At 37.2% G+C, this 20281-nt stretch overlaps 4 protein-coding genes and 1 pseudogene across 7 annotated transcripts; 4 read left to right on the forward strand and 1 right to left on the reverse strand.

Moving 5' to 3' along the window:
* Positions 1–5914: 5914 nt before the first annotated feature.
* Positions 5915–8660, forward strand: LOC125215190 (adenylosuccinate synthetase, chloroplastic-like). Its single transcript, XM_048116534.2, has 4 exons — positions 5915–6344; positions 7052–7744; positions 7850–8161; positions 8294–8660. The coding sequence occupies exons 1-4, from the start codon at positions 6018–6020 to the stop codon at positions 8462–8464; spliced, it is 1503 nt and encodes a 500-aa protein (XP_047972491.1). The 5' UTR covers positions 5915–6017; the 3' UTR covers positions 8465–8660.
* A 1072-nt stretch (positions 8661–9732) lies between these two features.
* Positions 9733–11385, forward strand: LOC148931121 (alpha-1,6-mannosyl-glycoprotein 2-beta-N-acetylglucosaminyltransferase pseudogene; annotated as a pseudogene).
* LOC125213110 (uncharacterized) lies at positions 11205–14511 on the forward strand. 4 transcript variants are annotated; one of them, XM_048113473.2, is made up of 5 exons: positions 11205–11342; positions 11788–11837; positions 11946–12007; positions 12098–13893; positions 14205–14511. In XM_048113473.2, exons 4-5 carry the CDS (start codon positions 12115–12117, stop codon positions 14229–14231), a joined length of 1806 nt encoding a protein of 601 aa, XP_047969430.1. In that variant the 5' UTR covers positions 11205–11342; positions 11788–11837; positions 11946–12007; positions 12098–12114; the 3' UTR covers positions 14232–14511. The 4 variants fall into 4 exon arrangements, with proteins under 4 accessions (XP_047969430.1, XP_047969431.1, XP_088923507.1 ...); XM_089067381.1 differs by having other exon boundaries at positions 11214–11342; positions 11797–11837; XM_048113475.2 differs by lacking the exon at positions 11788–11837 and having other exon boundaries at positions 11214–11342.
* An 855-nt stretch (positions 14512–15366) lies between these two features.
* On the forward strand, positions 15367–16272 carry LOC125213112 (uncharacterized). Its single transcript, XM_048113478.2, has 3 exons — positions 15367–15801; positions 15874–15918; positions 16085–16272. Exons 1-3 carry the CDS (start codon positions 15449–15451, stop codon positions 16140–16142), a joined length of 456 nt encoding a protein of 151 aa, XP_047969435.1. The 5' UTR covers positions 15367–15448; the 3' UTR covers positions 16143–16272.
* A 1201-nt stretch (positions 16273–17473) lies between these two features.
* Positions 17474–20281, reverse strand: LOC125213111 (guanylate kinase 2-like). The gene is made up of 10 exons (XM_048113477.2): positions 19940–20281; positions 19588–19623; positions 19400–19498; positions 19231–19307; positions 19012–19141; positions 18545–18907; positions 18343–18464; positions 18134–18269; positions 18001–18049; positions 17474–17928 (listed from the first exon to the last, which is right to left on the reverse strand). The coding sequence occupies exons 2-10, from the start codon at positions 19588–19590 to the stop codon at positions 17705–17707; spliced, it is 1203 nt and encodes a 400-aa protein (XP_047969434.1). The 5' UTR covers positions 19591–19623; positions 19940–20281; the 3' UTR covers positions 17474–17704.

Genomic DNA, 20281 nt, shown 5'->3' on the forward strand with positions numbered 1-20281 from the left:
AACCACTTCCATCTGTTGTCGGTGCAATCATCTGTTATCGGTTCCGGTATAGCAAGCAGAGAGGCTTGCAACCTAATCACAGCTCGTAGGACACGATGAACATAGCGAGAAACCGTGTATCCAGAACGCAGGAAATCAAATTTGACAACGCGATTCTTTTTATGGTGTGCCAAGATAGATAGAAACAACGCGACCTGCTCCTCAACCTTCACAAACCTGCCGTCTGTTAGATCACCAGTTTGTCTGAATATGCGACATAGCCTTCCGAAAGCGTTCCGATCCATACGCAAGTTTTCTAAACATGCCACATCGGATACATTGACCAAGCGATTAATATGCCTCACTTGGTCTGGTATCCTTTTGATACGACCATAAATAGCTCGTACAGATCTTTGGTTCAGCCTCCGACGGTTCTGTTGTAGATATATGAGAATCATTGCAATAACATCAAGTTGATGGCTATGCATAACCTCCTCCATCAGTTGAATTACAAGTGCCGTCGTCGAAACTGGAGATGCCATTATCGAAGAACAGGGAAATCTACAAAAGACACCGCTACTGCTTATTTTGCAATTCACAACCACGATAATACATATGATGTAAAAGTCACTGATTTTGGCTTTGCCTAAAATGTGTATGCATATCTTCTACAATTCACTAGTAAATAATTCATATTCACAAAATGAAACACAGCGAAACAAGTGAGCTGCAAGAATCGTTCAAAATCTAATTTGCAAAAAGTTCACCGATCTAGAACCCACGGAAGAAAAAATTGAAGGGGCGATCTGAAAGACCACACAATCAACCATAAATAATTCATATTAACAAAATGAAACACGGCGAGACAAGTGAGCTACAAGAATCGTTCAAAATCAAATTTGCAAAAACTGCACCGATCTCGAACCGATGGAAGAAGCAAGTCCAGATTCGATCTGAAAGGCCACATAATCAAATGTTTCAATTGTATAAAACTTACCTCCACAAAATGAAATCCTTTCGCAAAGTTTGGAGCGCTGCAATGAGGTGTCGAGGGTAGATGAGGAAGATGAATTATAGTCCTTCCACACTCCCCCAAATTGGAAAATAAACCCACAAGATTTTCTGGATTGTTTAACAATGGAATTCTACCTAAAACAGTAAAAAAGGACGGGTCGAAGACCCAAATCCCGGGTCGAATGGAAAAACGATCAATGGTACAAAACAGAGAGAAAAAGGTGGACTACTTTCATTTTCTTGTATTATCAAGGCTAAAAAACTGGCCCTTATAATACAATAGATTGGTAGTGTTTTCAGGAGTTATGAATCACTTGACACGAATCACTTGACACTACGTCTTCACTTAATGTTGTTAACAAGCAAACACAAATAGCGGGGTAAGAGGAAAAAATGCCTCAATCCCATTTCCAGCCCACAACCCCCCAAAAAAATCAAATTAAATTTAAAAAAATGCATGTAAATATTGATTAAAAAACATAAAACATAATTAACTCACGTCAATATAAGGATCAATTGTCTTGAGAAAGGCAACCCCATTTGCAAAACCAGCAACAATAAGCTAAAATGGCATGAACTCAGTACTCTTTGTTTTGATAACTTTAAACTGCATCATAAGTCACTATCATCAATTTGACTTAATTTTTAAAGTAAAATAATAACTTGAAGGTGATAACTATTTATCAGATTGAAAAGAGGGAAGCATACATAATAATCCCAAAAAGATTGCAGATGATTCCGACAAACATAGAGCTTTTCTCAATAGTATGGATAGCAAGAATAGTGACGCCAACAAGCTCGGCGAAAATGCATGTGAATATAATCAATTATTCAAGTTAAATATTGGAGTAATTAATTATTTAATTAGATGATGAAACTAATGATAAAAACAATTGAACAATTAAGTGGTTACCCGGTAATTGTTATTGGAAGAGCTTATGAAGAAAATAGAGAGGAAAATGATCTCCACGAATAGACCGAATGAATATATTGTGATAACGAGAGTGCTGTATGGAGGCTAAGTAGCATGCAATTCATCATGGCTGCTAAGTATGGATATGGTGGGAATTCTTTGGTGCTCTTTTTATTGCGTATTCTCGCAAAGATTGGTCTGCAATTTTCAAGATATGAGACAAAGTGATAGATAGAATGATAATGCAATAATAACTACTCCATCTTTAGGCTGTTAAATTTCCTAATCTTATATCAACACAAATAATGTCAACACAATGTCTCATTTATTGGTTGACAATTTTATAAATGAGCTCACATTTGTGTAGAGTACATTTTTACAAACAAGCTAACATTCGTATATTTAATCCCGATTTGACATTTTTATGAGAAAAGTTGACATTCATATGTTTTAATCTCGATGGTCCATTCTCTAGATTAAATAATTCATTTTAGGTATTGTTCCACTAAAATAGTGGTAATGACTATATATATATATAGGAAATAGAGATAGAAGAGTGTGCTAAACCGGTGAGACGAAGAATAACCCAGAAAGGATGTTACCTATAAAGAAATTTGATTACAATAATTAATCAGCAAATGATGGGCATTTTAAGTAAATAAAATAAAATTGGGTTGTTCTGGACATGGGGGCACAAAGCTATAACGAGTTATATGCACTAGACATGAACGACGACAAGCTCACAATGCATAATCATGTAAACAAATGAAAACTATATCATAAATTTATTACTACAACTCTATGCCATGCAGTCCCATCATAGTTTAAGGAACTCAATTATGTTAACTAAAAAAATAGCAACTATTTCTTTATTCATTTGAGTATTGTATCAAATTTATTTCCTTCTTAGTTTTTTCAGTCAACCATTCAGCCATATTGTTGGGTCTTTTTTAGATTATATTTATGCTTCCAGCCTCCAGGCCTATTAGGTTTAATTTTTGCGAAAACATAGTACTCCATAAAACACAAAATAATCAATAGTGCCACATAAAAATAAAAAGAAAGGCAGAATATAGGTAAAAAAACAATCAAAAGGCAATAGACAACTTAAAAAGTGAAATATGTGAAATATACTGCATAATGGAATCTATAAATATATAAAAGGGGAGTTTTGGAGATATTTATAAAATTGTCATTATGAATATTATAGTAAAATAAAATAAAATAAAGACTTCATAATCATAAATCATTAGTAATTATATGTAATTGCTATGTAGTTGGTTTATTGGAGTAGTGAAGTACATGAAATCTTCCTATAAGTATTTTCTTTCATGTAATGTTGACGAAAAAGAAGAAACTACATTGAATGTAGTGCAATCGATTTGGTAGCTCAATATCATTCGGGCGAGAAGGTTAGGTTTTTGCCTCTTTGTCGATGTAAAATTATTTCCAGTTCATTCTCCGAGTTTGATAGTTATCGACAGTTGATGGAAGTGCTCATGCTTTGATTACTTTCCTCATTGTTTTCCTCTTCTTTGCTCTTCTTTGGTGAGCAGCCTCAAGATCACACATTAATGAGGATGAATTTCTTATGCACATTTCTCTGACTTGGTGTCTCCATAAATAAATTGGAATAGATTGTTTGGTATATGGACATGGAAAATTTCTAAAAAAACCAATTCTTTCTTTCTTGATATGTGTATGGGGGCTCCGGGGAGAGAGCGGGTAGGGAAAAAGGAGATAATAAGCTGAGGCGGCGATTGACGACTACAGATGGAGATTTTTTTACCGGTAGATAAGAAAAAGTATGAGAAGTGATTTATTCCGATGGATAAGAGCATCTCCAAGGGCAATTGAAAACATATTTTCCGGTATGGTTAAGGCTTCAATAATAAATATTTGTTGAAATTGCAATATACAATGTATAGTTGATTTTAATTTGAAATTCTTACATGTAGTGGAGGTATATTGGCTGATGGAGAAGATGGTGCCAATGTAGGACAAGGAAAGTGCTGGAGACGACCGGTGAAGATCAAGGGTACTGGAGATAGGTGGAGTCGGCCAGAGGAGGTTGGGGAAAAAGATAAGATTGAGGTGTATTGAATGAGAAGAGAAGTCGGAGGTGGACATTTTAAGCCTAAATTGTTTATTAGTAATGGACTTTCCAATTAGTTGGTCCAATTATTTATAAGTGAAAAGTTTACACATTATTTTTTTATGAAACATAATAGATGTAACAAGCGCTTGAGGATTTATATGATAGGATTTATATGATGTATTGGATTAATGTAATAAATTTACTTGTTTAATTTAATAAATTATATTTTTGAATTTGATGAAATACGAATGTAGTTTATATTTTATTTATTTATTTAATATATAGTTCGTTATTGTAATTTTTCTATGATGATTACATATTGTATATTAGGAGTACTAATTTCATATCGAGGGTGTTTTAGTATTGAATTGCACTATGCATTGCTAAAATGGAATATCTTTTTGTAGTAAGTAGGTAGTAGTATATATCAAAATATTTATGTTTAATATGCGTCTTTGTTGTTTTAATATTACTATAATTTTAAATATTATAATCATGCTCTGAACTTAAACTCTGCATAATTGGGTTTAAAATTTTACTTATATTACTCTAAATCGAAATTATAATTATAATTGTGATTTAGTTTATTATATTTTTATTTTATTTTCACACTTATTATTATTATTATTATTATTATTATTATTATTATTATTATTATTATTATTATTATTATTATTATTATTATTATTATTATTATTATACCGACATTTCTATTTAGTTAGATTGTTTAGTATCAAACATATAAATTCTAAATTACAAAAATATAATAATATATATTTTAAAAAAATTTATTTGATGGGGGAGATACTAGTATATATAATCATTAACTTGTAAAAATGTGATACTAGAAAACTCGAATGGAGTATTAACAAAAACTAAAGGGTCCAACTATTTTTTCTGAAACAGGCAATCAAAATACTGCAAGAGATATACTCCCTCCGTCCCATAAAGATTGTCTCAGTTCATTTTTTACACTCGTTTTGCAAAAATAATAATAAATAGATAAAGTTGAAAGAGAGTAAAATAAGAGAAAGAATAACGTAGGTAAGACTATTCTCTACATTATTCTTTCTTTTACTTTACTCACTCTCTACTTTAACTATTTATTATTATTTTTGTAAAACGAGTGTGAAAAAGGAAATGGGACAATCTTTCTGGGACGGAGGGAGTATAATAATAATAATAATAATAATAATAATAATAATAATAATAATAATAATAATAATAATAAAAGAATTAATAAAATAATAGAAATTCTGAAAATTACATTATTGACTCGGAGAGACTGCTTCCTTATTTACAATCATCTCATATTTTAACTAAAACCAATATCTAACTATTTTTTATTTATAAAATTGAGAAAAAGGATTTAAATTAATCCAAAAATAAATAAAATTTATTCATAAAACCTAAATAAAATGGTTTTGGATACCATTAGAATATCAGAATAAATAAGATACTTATACTTCCTCTTCCTCCGTCTGCACACTTCCATTTCTGCACTCATTTTATAAATAATAATAAATAGTTAAGTGGAGAAATTCTCTACATTATTCTCTTTCTTACTTTACCATTTCTCACTTTTACTATTTATTACTCCCTCCATCCCATAAAAGTTGAGACAAAACTTTTAGGTACGAAGAGTAAGAATTTATATTAAAGAAATAGGAGAGATGAAAAAAGTAGGAATAGAGAGAGTAAAGTAAATGATGGAATAAAGTAAGAGTGATTGGATGTTTTGTCTTTTGTTAAAAAAGGAAATGACTCAATTTTTATGGGACGAACTAAAAAAGAATACGACTCAACTTTTATGGGACGGAGGGAGTATCATTTTTATAAAATGAGTGCAGAAACGGAAGTGTGACTCTTATGGGATGGGAGGGAGTATATTACTATATTTTACTGAAAAGAAGAATATCTAGCAACAGGGAAGAAGAATCACATGGTAGTGGAAGACTATATCTGCAATTCACTTCCTCTCTAACCCTCGCTCCTCTCTCCTTCCCCTCCACCATGACCATGAATCTCTCCTCCTCCACCTCCTTATCTTCCGCCACGCGGATGTGGAACGCTACGCTCTACGGCGGGTCCCACCCCCATCCCCAATTCACTCTCTCGCTTCCCACCCACAAGCTGCACAAGGCGATCATCTGCTCCGCCGCTGCGAAGAGCGTCTCTGCCGTGATTGACCAAGGACTCGGTGAGTCTCGATTGGAATTGACCCGAATTGCAGATCTCAGTCACGTCTCCGGCGTGCTAGGCTGCCAATGGGGGGACGAGGGCAAAGGAAAGCTCGTTGATATTCTCGCTCAGCACTTCGACATCGTTGCTCGCTGTCAGGTCTGTAGTTGTGCGCGCATTTTACTTTTAGGTTCAATTTTGCTCCGCTTTTCTAGTTTTTTCTTCGAATTTAGGGCTTTTCGGTATGTGGAGTTAGTTTCGTTTGTTCCTGTATTGATTATTGCTATTTTCGCTACTTGGAATTGTAATTTTGTTTGTCTCTCACCAGCTAACAAAAAATAATGTTTGATTGCTGCATTGATTTGATTGTAATTTTATGCGAATGTAGTGTATCTCACCGTTTACATATGTAGTTGATGATTACATATTAGTAAATGAAATCAGAGGAAAATGCAAAAGCTGTGTTTTTGATAATATGCTAATAATTTAGTCCAGTGGAGTTAAGTTTGGCTACCTTATAGTTCGTGCTTCTGGTTTAGAGTTTCCTTTTATGTCAAGTTTTTGGTTTCTCATGGAAAATTATGCGAATTAAATAGTTGTTCTGTGTGAGGAAACGCGTCGTTGATATAGTGATCAGCTGCATATTACTATTTAGCATGTTATGCAAATGCATTAAAAGGTCTATTTACGATTTTAGGTGCACAATAGGACTACTCGACAGTGTCTTTCCATTTATTGCAGATGATATATAATGTTGGCGTAGTTTTTATTTGAATATATAGTGTTTTGAGTCGCATTAAAAGAAGATTGTGGTTTCATTTTTGTGACCTGCTTTTTCTTAATTCTTCAACGCTATTTACTGTTAGGGTGGAGCTAATGCCGGCCACACAATTTACAATTCAGAGGGCAAAAAGTTTGCACTTCATCTCGTTCCCTCTGGAATTCTTAATGAAGAAACAGTCTGTGTGATTGGTAATGGAGTTGTGGTGCATCTGCCAGGGTTCTTTAAGGAAGTGGATGGGCTTGAAGCCAATGGAGTCTCTTGCAAAGGAAGAATACTTGTGTCTGACCGTGCTCACCTGCTGTTTGATTTTCATCAAGTTGTGGACGGGCTTAGGGAAGCCGAACTTGCTAAGTCATTTATTGGCACCACCAGGAGAGGCATTGGCCCTTGCTATTCAAGCAAGGTTATTCGGAATGGCTTAAGAGTAAGTGACTTGAGGCATATGGATACATTTCCTCAGAAGCTAGATATTCTATTATCTGACGCTGCTTCAAGATTCAAGGGTTTTTACTATACCCCTGAAATGCTCAGGGAACAAGTTGAACAATATAAGAGGTTTGCTGAGAGGTTGGAACCTTACATTACTGATACTGTGCATTTCATGAACGATGCCATATCTCGGAAACAGAAGATTTTGGTAGAAGGTGGTCAGGCAACCATGCTGGATATAGATTTTGGAACTTACCCTTTCGTAACTTCTTCTAGTCCATCTGCTGGAGGAATCTGCACCGGTCTCGGTATTGCTCCTAGAGTCCTTGGTGATCTTATAGGCGTGGTAAGCTTTTCTCGTATGAATTTGTCATAATTGTAGAATTACCTTGTTCATGTTCAGTATTTGTACTCTGAATCGCTGTATGAATTCTGTTTGACAATGGTGCAGGTGAAAGCATACACAACACGAGTTGGATCAGGTCCTTTCCCAACAGAAATACTGGGTAAAGGCGGCGATCTTCTTAGGTTTGCTGGACAGGAGTTTGGCACCACTACTGGCCGCCCTCGTCGTTGTGGCTGGCTGGACATAGTTGCACTGAAATATTGTTCTCAGATAAATGGGTTTTCGTCTCTGAACCTCACCAAACTCGATGTATTGTCTGATCTACCCGAAATCCAGTTGGGTATTTCTTACAAGCTACCTGATGGCTCAATAGTCAATTCATTCCCCGGAGATCTTCGTCTTCTGGAGCAGATCCAAGTAAGCCCTCATCTTATTATCTTCGGAATAAGTCACGCTTCTAGAGACATTTTTACTTCTCTCTCATATTACTACTTTTGTATTTCCCTTTTCTTAGTCGGTAATTTCCTCACCTTGGTTGTCTCTTTCTAGGTCGAATACGAGGTTATGCCTGGCTGGCAGGTCGATATTTCTTCCATCAGAGAGTACTCGCAGCTACCAAAGGCAGCTCGTGACTACGTAGAGAGGATAGAAGAGCTCGTAGGTGTACCCGTTCACTACATAGGCGTCGGACCAGGCCGGGATGCCCTCATATACAAGTAAAGTCTTTTCCTTGTGAAGAGTAATCTCTCCCTTGGAAATTTCTGCCACCCTGATTGAGGGCTGATTCTCTGAGTTGTTTCATAAAAATCTTAAAAATGTTTGATTTGCTGACGTGAAATTTGTGTAGATTTCTCCTCAAATTTGTAGTTTGTATCGTCACATCCTAAGCTCCGTAATTAAAGACAGTTTTCAATCAGCCTTTGATTGGAAATTAATTAGAAATCAACATAAAGATGCAAATTTGTAAAATATTGACTTATGTCCAAGAGACCAAGAACTTCCAATGTACTTACTATGGTAAAAAATAAAAAATGTTACCTAGCTAATATTTGTCTCATACTATAAAAATATAATGTTGAGTCTCGATTATTGATTTGACATGTAGCCAATTGTAAAATTGGCTCATTTTGACCAATTAGAACGAATGGAATTACGAAAAATATTGAAACCATTTGCTTGCAAAATGACCAAAAATTTCAATGCTGAATATATTTTTATAATTTATCAGTATGGGTTAGGCCCCATGGTTTAAAATTACCTTATTTTCTAAAATCAATTATTTCATGAGACGTTGTTTTACCTTTGTAGATCTCAGTAATCAATAAGGGTGAGGCTTACATAGAGTGATTATCCATAAATCACTCGATCTTCCAAGCTATATTAACAAAAATTAATAAATAAATTTTGCTAATTTACTAAAATATAATGAGAACTAACTAAAGTAATTGGTATTTTTAGGGCTCGTTTGATAAGAAAGATGAGATATAACAAGATTTGTTAAATAAGATAAGAAATGCGGGCTTCGTGTCAAGATAAGCTCAGATGAAGGTTTTTTCGTTTGTTGTTTGGTAGGCAAGAAATTATCTTGATTTTGTATTGATAAATCATAATAAATGAGGTAGAAATGCTATGCGACCAAATTTGTGAGATACATATCTTTGTATTTTAAGGAAAAATTTGCAGGCTCGGATGGGCCATAGAGAAAACCACGGGCTGACATAATAGGTTAACTATGATATCAAACATTTAGAAATAGTCATATAAGTATCTATATCTAGGCATTACTAACTTATCAAACGGGCCATCCAATCTTTTTCGAACTTTGATGATTATTTTATGTACTAGTAACTTATATGCGTGACTATGATCAATTTTACCCCGTTTTATTAAATTTATTCAAGTTTTTTCTATTTATAAATTTTATCCTAAGTTTTTGAACTTACATCAATTTTATCAACCTGACTTGTTTCTAAAAGTTAAAAATTAAAGTGATGTATTCATAGCATAATGCATTACTTTTTCTTTTGAACAAAATAAACTGAAGTTTTCAACAGAAATCACAGGATCCGCGCTGAATCTCATTCGGATCATGATTTCGGTAAAGATCTCATCTTTTAATCATTTTGTAGTGTTTACCTGTGCTGGGCGGTCATGACGGTTTCTGACAGAAAAACCCAGATGAAAATTTTGGGTTTATGCCGGTTGATTTTGATCCTTATTTTTGGAGCTGTTTTCTTGCTGTTATTGTTTAGGGCCAATACAATTGCAGATTTAATCACCATATATTCAGCTAATGAGAGTTTAGGATGGAATTGTAACCATAGTTTCAATTCTAGCAAGAATTCGAAGCTTCCTCGGCAGAATGAGTTGTCTATTTCACTACAGAAGCGTAATCAGATGTTGCCTAGGAACTCAGATTTATACCCTAAGTTAGTTCACAATCACATAGTCATTGTGTTGTATGTGCATAACCGGCCTCAATATCTTCGTGTAGCCGTAGACAGCCTGTCGAAAGTCGAGGGGATTGGTGAGACTCTCCTCGTTGTTAGCCATGATGGTTACTTTGATGAGATGAACAAGGTTGTGGAGGGCATCATGTTTTGCCAAGTGAAACAGATCTTTGCCCCTTTTTCGCCTCATGTGTTCCCCGAGGGATTCCCGGGTGTTTCATCGAGTGATTGTAGGGATAAGGACGATGCAGTGGCGAAGAAATGCGTGGGGACCCCGGATCAGTATGGATACCATAGGTTGCCTAAGATAGTGTCGTTGAAGCATCACTGGTGGTGGATGATGAACACGGTGTGGGATGGTTTAGAGGAAACGAGGCAGCATTCGGGGCATATCCTTTTCATAGAGGAGGATCACTTCATTTTTCCCAATGCATACCGCAACTTGCAGCTTCTTGTGAAGCTGAAGCCTAAGACGTGCCCAGATTGCTATGCTGCGAATCTGGCTCCGTCTGAGGTGAAGTCGAAGGGGGAAGGGTGGGGGAGTTTAATAGCCGAGAGGATGGGGAACGTGGGTTACTCTTTTAACAGGACAGTGTGGCGGATGATTCATAGGAAGGCTGTGGAGTTTTGCTCGTTTGATGATTATAACTGGGATATTACAATGTGGGCTACTGTTTATCCTTCGTTTGGGAGCCCTGTCTACTCGTTGAGGGCACCTAGGACGAGCGCTGTTCACTTTGGGAAATGCGGTTTGCATCAAGGTCAGAGCGATAATGCGGCCTGTATTGATAATGGTGTATTGAGTTTTGATGTCGAAGAAACTGATACAGTTGCTAATATCAAATTGGATTGGGGGCTGCATGTGTACAAGCATCAACCCAGCTATCAACCCGGGTTTAGAGGATGGGGAGGCTGGGGAGATAGAAGGGACCGTCAACTATGTTTGGAATTCGCCAAACTGTATTGGACTTCAAAGGGCGTTATGGTGTGATTGGCTGTCGTTTCCTCCACAACCGGCTACATTTGAACCTTAACACGATGCTGTATTCTTTATGGAATCGATGAGGATTCCATACTCTTCTCGAGCATATCGTTTGAATGCTCCTATATTTGCAAGAGATGGCAAGAGCAGAGATGAGCTCTCTCATGTAAGTAACTTAATTCTACATGCCAAGTGTGTTTTGAATAAAACTTTTATCTTTTGCAATATTTGTTGTATTGTTTGTAATGCTCTAATTTTAATCAAGCAACATGCAAATTTTGAATCCTATTTTTTCATACTAAAAAGCAAGAGAAAACACTAATCCATTTTTTGCAAATCACAAATGGTTAATCTAAAAATGGTATGCATCCTATCTTTGGCTTCCAAACTATCATAGAAAAAAATCAGATTAAGAATTTCAAACATCCAAATTCCAGAAAACAATGATCACCTCATCCTTGACCCCATAATTCACAAAAAATTGCTATCTTTGATCACACATAGGCTCAGTCTCACACCATTATTTGGGCTATAAGCCCTCAAATATTTTGTAATCTATGATTATCAATTTTTCTAATTTGAAATAGTTATTGAATTATTCAATGGAAAAGGTGAAAAAGTGGGAGCGAGACAAATGTTTTTCAAGATTGTGGTTTTGAAGGTTTGATCTCTATTTCAGCTGGCATAGTTATATCAATTTCCCATCCAATATTTATCTATGTGTATGTGCAGATTAAATTGATTTACTTTCTTGTTTTGAATTACTCAGATGCTATTTGAATCTTGAATTTCCGAATCCTAATCCTAATCCTAATCCATAACAGTTTTATGGTGAGCATTGAGAATTAATTCTGATTAATTTCTTGTGATTTGATGATGTACATTGTCTCAATTTTATTGGATTTATATGAAAAACTGCAGATTTAAGGAGGAATAAAATGGGGGTTACATTAATGGAGTTTGGGAATCATATGAGGAAAGGTGTGATGTATCCAATTAGAGGGTGTTTGCATCATCCATTTCTTGTGTTTATTGTGTGTGGGATGATATTCATTTCAAGGGCATTTCCTTTAATGACGCCCTTGTTGCTTTCGGTCTCTCCGGTTGTAGTCTGCGTGGCCGTGTTGCTCGGAACCCTATTGTATTATGGGCAGAAGAGCATACACGAGACTGAGAAAGAAATGAAGTCCAAATACGAGGGCGTAAATCACAAATTTATCAATGATAATAATGCTAGTGTTGTTGAGAAGGATGAGAAGCATTTTATTGAGAAATGTGGTGAGAGTGTTGAGAGGAAGTTGAGCGTGGATTCGAGTTTGTTAGGGCGTAACCTAGGTGAGATTCGTGTAGGCGGAGACGGATTGAGTAAGGGGGTTAGTGTAGGCGTAGATGGATCAAGTGAGATTGAGTCGGAGAGTAGCGAGAGTGGGGAGGAGAGCGAGGGGTTCGGCGATCATCGGGTTCACACGGGGAAGGGTGAGGGGTCGAGTGAGGAGAAGGAGAGGGAGGGAGAGGGGACTGGTGATGGTGATGGGGAAGTGATGGCTGATCACTATGCTATAATCTCTAAAGTGATGGGTGAGCTACTAGAATCAGAGTCGGACCACGAGAAATCTGAGGGGGATTCGTGCGATTCCGAGGGAGGGAACGTAGAGGATCACCGCGAGGATGACGAAGAAGGAGAGGGAAAAGGTTCGGCCTCGGGGTCCGAGAGCTTGTCTCCGGATGATGCCTCGATCGATGGCACAATACCAACGAGGCTCCACGAGCTCCACCCCTTTTTGGACGAGGACGCTCCGCAGCCTGCTCAGATGTCTCATGCCAAGTCCGAGACGTCCCTAAACGAGCGATCTCCGGGATCAAGCATCAGCAGCATTGAGTCGGCTGATGAGACTGATGTTCAAGAATCGGAGGCTGTAGATGATGAAGACGATGATGACAACACAGAGGATCACACCAAGTCTGTCATCACTTGGACAGAGGAGGATCAGAAGAATCTGATGGAAGTTGGAAATTCGGAAATCGAAAGGAATCAACGGCTGGAGAGGATTTTAACGAGGAGAAGGAATCGGAGCATGATCCCGGAGATAAACTTTATGGAGTTAGAAAACTCCGATTTTCAGTTCCAAGTCGCTCCTATTTCCACAGCAAGACGGAATCCGTTTGATCTGCCTGAGGACTCAGTCCCCGGCTCGGCTCCTTCAGTTTTATCACAACGAAGCAAGAATCCTTTCGAGTTACCGGATGACTTGATTGAAGAGGATCTGAAAGAAATGGGGGACGAGTCTCGAGTAGAGATTAAGCCTTCACTAACTCGAAAACCCTTCCTTAGAAGGCGCGACAATTTCTCTGCAATGCCCTCGATCTTTTCCCCGAATAGGCTAGAGAGGCGTCCGGTGAAGATAAGGCCCTTCTTCGTTGCAGAAAGGGCGATTGCAGATGAGGCGGGCTACTCACCGTATAAACGGCAAGCAAGCAGGAAGAGCTCTAGTTCGGAGGAAACAGAATCGGTTGGGTCGGTCGAGTATATTGAAGACGAGGCAGAAGAAGATCCGGAATATGATCATGAACCGGATGATGATCATGAGAGTGCTGATATGAGGGGGGCAGTGGACGATGTTCCGAACAGGTGGCCTGTGTACGACACCGACACCGACACAGGCCCAACTGCCGCGGCTCGACTGGAAGTAGGGCATTCAGATGATGAAGGAATGCAGGTAACTGATACATTAATGCCCTTTTTCTTGTAATGTCTACTTCTCATTTTAACCAATGACTAAACAATGTAGTTAGATAGCTCTACACTAGAGCTACTACTGTAGAATTTATCATCCACTTCAACTTGTTATGATATCATTAATAGTTTAATATGTAGGAAATTGACAATCATGAGAAAAATCAGAACAATTGAAAGTTTGGTGTTATAATTTTTAGTCCAGGGTATAAAACATACCTATAATCTGAATGAAAGTTCGTGTATTTAGAAGCAATTAGCCATTGACTAATAAATCTGAGCTCGGTAATGCAGGTGCGAGATACTCAGTCTGCTCATTAAGAAATACGCGTTGACATCTATGGATTCATGAGGGGCGAGCGTACAGGCAAAATACAAGATTAATCTCTAGGCAAGGAGTTGAGGATAAACGAACAACGCAGCATTGCTGCTGAAAACTGTTGTGAGAAAGGCTAAAAGACAGAATGATTTTGGCTTGATTTCTTGAGTTTTCATATTGTATTTGTACGCAGTTGTTCGAATGCATGTTAAGAATTAGAATGCGCTGTCGAGTCGTTTGAAATGGTAATAGTCTCGCCTACGTGTGGCGTGGTATTTTCTACTTTGTGCGCCGTTGGCGCATACATGAAAATGCACGTAATACGCACAGAGTGTATTTTATTATGCAATATATAATTAAAGTAAATATAATTGGATCGAATTCGATATATTTTGAAAATAGGAGATGTGATCGACATGGCCCTTGTCTGCAACTGATGATGATCTACTGTTGTCTGAAGTGAATTGGAAGGTTCGAGAGATCGGAGAGTGTGACTGCTGAGAGTTATGGGCAGAAGGGTGGAGAATTCTTGGTTGAATCCGAGGAAGGAAGCTTGAAAAGATGGGAGGCAAAGTGATTTCAAAGATCCCTCGAATGGGAAATCATCAAGAGTGTTGTTAGTGAAGAATCTGTTCTGGTAAGATAGAGATGAAGATAAAAAGCAGCAGCATCAGTGGTTAAACTCTCTTCCATTTTTGGAATGTAGGGATTATCTTCGAACAAATTTATCGAAACGCGCGCTCACACACAGAGGCGAAAGTAAAGTTGGAGAGAAATGTGCCGTGCGATATGGCTTTATTATTGTTGTTATGTGCGGGTGTCGTGCGCTTGAGGAATAAAACATGAAATTCAAATAGGATAAAAAATATTTACAATGAAAGGATCATCTATGCAAAGTTGGAAAAAAAAAGGAATTGGAAGAGCATGTTTTTCTGTTTTTCAATTTGAGAATGTAAAAAAAGTACCTAATTGTTGGTATATGTTTTCTAGTAGTACTATTTATATATTTACTGAAAATAACTATTTTCCACTTTTGTCACAAATTTTGGATTCTTTATTTTCAATAAGGTTACAAAAAAGAATGAAATAGTAACGTTTTTTCGTATATTAAAAACTAAATTCAAAATGCCAAAACTTGGGGTTGAAAATGAAGGAAGCATGAACTTATGGATAAACCAATCACCAAAAACAAAATTCCAAAAAAAATAAAAAAATCAGAATGCTTCTCTATGGTGGCGCAAGATGCTCAATGAAATGCCCGAGAAAAGCTCCCATCTTCCATCACCACATCACCGCAGGAAACACCATAGCCGTCTCAATCGTGGCCGCCACCGCGGCGCTGGTATTGTCTGCAGGCGCCATTGAGGTGGCGGCGCCAGCAGAAGAGACGCTTTCCAACGTGCCGCAGACGCTGTCAAGTGTCTGCGGCCCCGATCAAAAGGATTGCAAAAAAAGATATAAGATACAAAAGCCCAAATCGAAGAAAGCGGAGGCTTGCACGAATAAGTGCACCTCCACTTGCATTCGAGGCGGTTTAGGGTCCCCCGGAGAAGGCCCCTTAAATATCCGGAGGTATGACTTATATGCATTATGTACACTTACTATAGTTTTGATATAAATAAATGTGATTTTCAATATGTGCAGACCACTGGTTGTTTTCAAGGATGGTTTTCGAAGTCGAAAATATTGGTAAGCCTCTACTAAATTCATCTCAATTTAATTACTCCTTCCATTTATTTTAACACTATATATTTCATTCACTAAAAATTACTAGTATGCATGTTTTTCTCTACACTCTACTAGTAGTATAATTTGACTCCCTCATTTTATTTAATGCTTCTATGATTTTGTACAGTTTGTCAGAATGCTCTGACATTTGTAACTTGATTGGAGATGGAGATGATGGCCCCTGATTCATTCATTTTCTTTTATTTTCAAGAATACAATTGTTCAAAACTAGATCAATCAGTGTTTTATTTTTTACCCATGTAAATCCATATATGTAAATTGAGCTTATGTATTCAAAGATATCACGTACAAGAATATTCTAAAGACTAATTATGAAGTCACTTAATTCTTAATAACTCTGTATAATTTGAACTGATGTAATGGTAAAACTGAAAACATCCTAGTAATAAGTGAAAAAAATGCTCAATCATTAATCCTCTAGCAATCATAAAAAGCAAACACTCCTAATTAATAGTACTAATTTTTTAATGACAGTTCTAGTGGTAGCAAGGATATTATTCATATTGTATTCCTTCCATATCAAACCACACATTTTTCTCTTTGCTTGACGATACCAAATTCTTATCGACTTAGAACATATGCTTTCATTATTACCAATTTGCTATGCATCAAATACTTGCGTTTCCGATTCAAATACTACTTTATCATAATAGAATATAATAATATCTACTATGCTTTCTCAATCCAGATACCTTATAGACGCCTACAGATACTATTACCAATACTTATATCAAATTAATTAGTGAAATTTATTGTTTTAAAATGAATATTAAACCTTATATTTATACTATTATTTATGTTTAATATATTTTGCTTAATAATATAGTAATTCATAAATTTTGGTAGTACTCATTTTGAAAAAATCAAACTTTAGTAACCAATTCGATTAAGAAGGACCCAGCCAATAATTGATCACATAACAATGCCACATAAAATTAGTCTTGTCTCATGAGTTTTTTCCGCCTACGAATTAATCTTTGTTCAATTACGAAGACTTAGCCAAATAATCGATCGAATAACAATGCCACGTGTCACGTGAAACTAGTCCGGTCCGATGAGTTTTTTCGCCTACAAATTAGTCTCTGATAGTCTCGAACAATTTGCATTATGAATCTCTGATGCTTCAAAAGAGAGACAGAAAATCTAATAATAATGCTTGCAAAATCCAGTTAGATTGGCTACAAAGGTGGTCCTATTTTCCCTGTATATTGATGGCAAGCATGTGCTATTATTGCTATATAAAATGCACAGAATCACATACAACATGTGGTTTGTGCACAGACAACAAGCACCTGTCTATTCACTTTTATTTCAAGAATCCATCCCATGCAAAATTGACTCTACTTACACACACTAGTTGGCTCTGCACATGAAGATTCCATAGTAGCCTATCATCATGCAGGCTAACAAGGTCTGAGGTTTAAGTCCATCGTGATGTAATTTTCAAATTTACCTAAATCCCGAAGATCGTTACCAAAGATGAGAAGAAAGTGCATGTCGAAGGAAAGTTCGAATTTTCTATCATATCCCAACAACAGGGGGAATCAATATTCGTGTTTCTCCACGCGAGAATCCAACATATGAATCATGAAATCACGGGGGGTGAAAATAGTTTGTTAGCTATTTGCGTACGCTTGTTTATAAAGCCGTACGCCCTTAAACTACTAGGTAAGTTTGTGGATGAAAGTAAGGTAAATGAAATATCTTTAGAATAGAGAGGTTGATGTTAGCTTTCCACTTTGAAGCCATTACTGCCGGTCGTGGATGGCCCAGCCGCGTAGAAGTTCAGACCCCTTGTCCTGCCAGGCGCGCCACCCTTGATTGACGATAAATCCAGCACAGACATGCTGCTAGCCGGTTTCTCTTGGTGCGAAGTATTGCAGTTTATGAGGATCTTCTGGTCGATTTTTGAGACGGTGTGTTCCACAGGCACGTGGACCATCTCTGGAGCTGAAAAACGAGCGTACTGATTTCAATATTACGAGCAATAGATTTCAATTTTTGATGGAATTAAAAACTCGCCTGAGATATTGGTAGCTTTGGCACTCCCATCACTGAGCCCTAATAATTTCTGCAAGATTTGTGAGATTCAGTTTCAGAATTATGTTGAAAATTTGAACAAACATATACAGAGAAATAATAAGATTTCAATCACTTTGAGATTCTCGTAGCACGTCTCCAGATCATCATTAATTAAGGTATGATCGAAGAGCCCGGGCGAGGTTCCCTGATCAATCTCTGCCTTAGCATTCCGTAGACGTTTTTGGATCTGCTCTTCTGTCTCAGTCCCCCTTTATAATAAAACACGAACTTCATGTCAATAACACGACAATTGAGCATAGAAAGGTAACAAGACTTGTCTACCTAGCACGAAGGCGTTTCTCAAGCTCCTCAAACGAAGGAGGGCAGATAAAGATAAATATGGCCTCGAGAGAGCTATCCCTTACTGATCTAGCCCCTTGAACATCAATGTCAAGAATGCATCTCTACACAAAATCATGAATCATACATTCAAATTTGAACTAAATGCTCATCATTTCTCATCAATGAAACAACAATTTGATACCTTTCCTTGGTCGGTAACCACCTCAACCGACTCTACACTCGTCCCATAGAGGTTCCCGTGAACCGCTGCAAACTCTAAGAATTTGCCATCCTGTATATCTTTCTCCATCACAGCACGTTCAGTGAAATGATAGTGGACGCCATTCTGCTCGTTGCTTCTTGGAGCTCGGGTGGTGTGGCTCACTGAGAACCCGAACATCGTTGGGAAGTCCTCCATCAGTTTGGCAATAAGGGTGCCTTTACCAACCCCCGAAGGACCACTTATGACAACGGGTATTCGAGCCTCGCCCACCACACCTTTACTCCAAGCAACCACTTCACAACCTAGTCTAGCTCTCTGCTCTCTCACAAACACAGTGTTAACCTAAAAAAAGTCGAATAAGAGGCATCAAAAACTAGACACAACATGTATACATACACTAAACATCATCAGCTTCTCACAAGTGATGCAATAAAAGGGAGACAGACCTCAAGAAACCAAAAGCAATCATCTGAGGTCGAGTTACCCTTAACGACCAAAATCCGATCTTCATCCAAAACTATAGCCGAGTGACCCTTTGACAGCGTAGGTCTCGTCCCAAACACAGTTGGGATCACCCTACAACACAATTCAAGATTCAAAGCTATGTCACAGTGTTCAAATTCAAGATAACTGCACCAACATCAGAATCCTCAAGAGACCATTACCATTCGCTGGTGGATTTCTCGAAAATCCGAACTCCAATGGAGGAATCAGATCCATTTCCCATGGCACCAATGACAAACTGAATAAAAATCAAGCAAAGAATAAAAGGACCATCACCAAACAAGGACACTTGAAGCATAGCATTTCATTCAAGATAGGGAATCATCATACTGTTCTATTGCAGCCCATGTTGATGATTGTTTCGCAGCCCTTAGATTTCAAGAGAAGACCATTTGAAAAATCATCAGAAATGAAAGCTGGAGCTTCCCCCTGATCATACATAACACACACATAATTAAGCCCATTTTCACAAAATCAAATTATCCCCAAATTGTTAAATCATGAATATGAACTCTCACCATTGATAAAGGCAATCCAACCAATCAACAGATAATCTGTTGCAAGAGAAAACATAAGAAGACATGAGTACATCCACTGCTCACAGCTCTCATGCTCACCAAAATGCATAAAACCTCATCACACACACACATATATATACACGATTGATTAAACTGAAAAAGGACAAAAAATACTAAATCAAAGTCTCAAATAACAGAAGCCCGAATTGCCAGCCACATAATTTGAGCAATCAAAACAATATCTCATCACATTCAGCTACAAAACCTCAAGTGAAAATACATAGCTCAAAGAAATTGCAGAAAATCATTTTTTTGCCAGAAAAAAAAAACATTGAAAATTAAAATTTGCCACCTCAAATCCACCCGAAAAGCACTGGATCAGAAGTGGTAATGCAATGAGGCGTCGAAGCTTCTATTGTATTTCAATCTCTTTTTTCCTTTCCCAATTGATTTATAGGGTCAATCAAAGACGTGATTTTTAAGGCAGGGGAGACTTGGGATTGAGAAAGTTTGTAGAGGTTGCAAGAAATTTTGAGAGGGACTCCCATTTTGGAAAGCAAATGCTATTCCTATTTGTAATAATAATGAAGAGTGGCATAGAGAGGTGGATTTGCAGTCGTATTCACAGCAATTTGAGGGCGATCTAACTCTTCTCTATCTAGATTCATTCTCTTTCTAGAATTCCTCCCTCTCT

The sequence above is a fragment of the Salvia hispanica genome, chromosome 3, assembly GCF_029641045.1.
Source record: "Salvia hispanica isolate PSC_SH4W2 chromosome 3, Shi_PSC_v1, whole genome shotgun sequence".
NCBI classification, from domain to species: Eukaryota; Viridiplantae; Streptophyta; class Magnoliopsida; order Lamiales; family Lamiaceae; genus Salvia; species Salvia hispanica.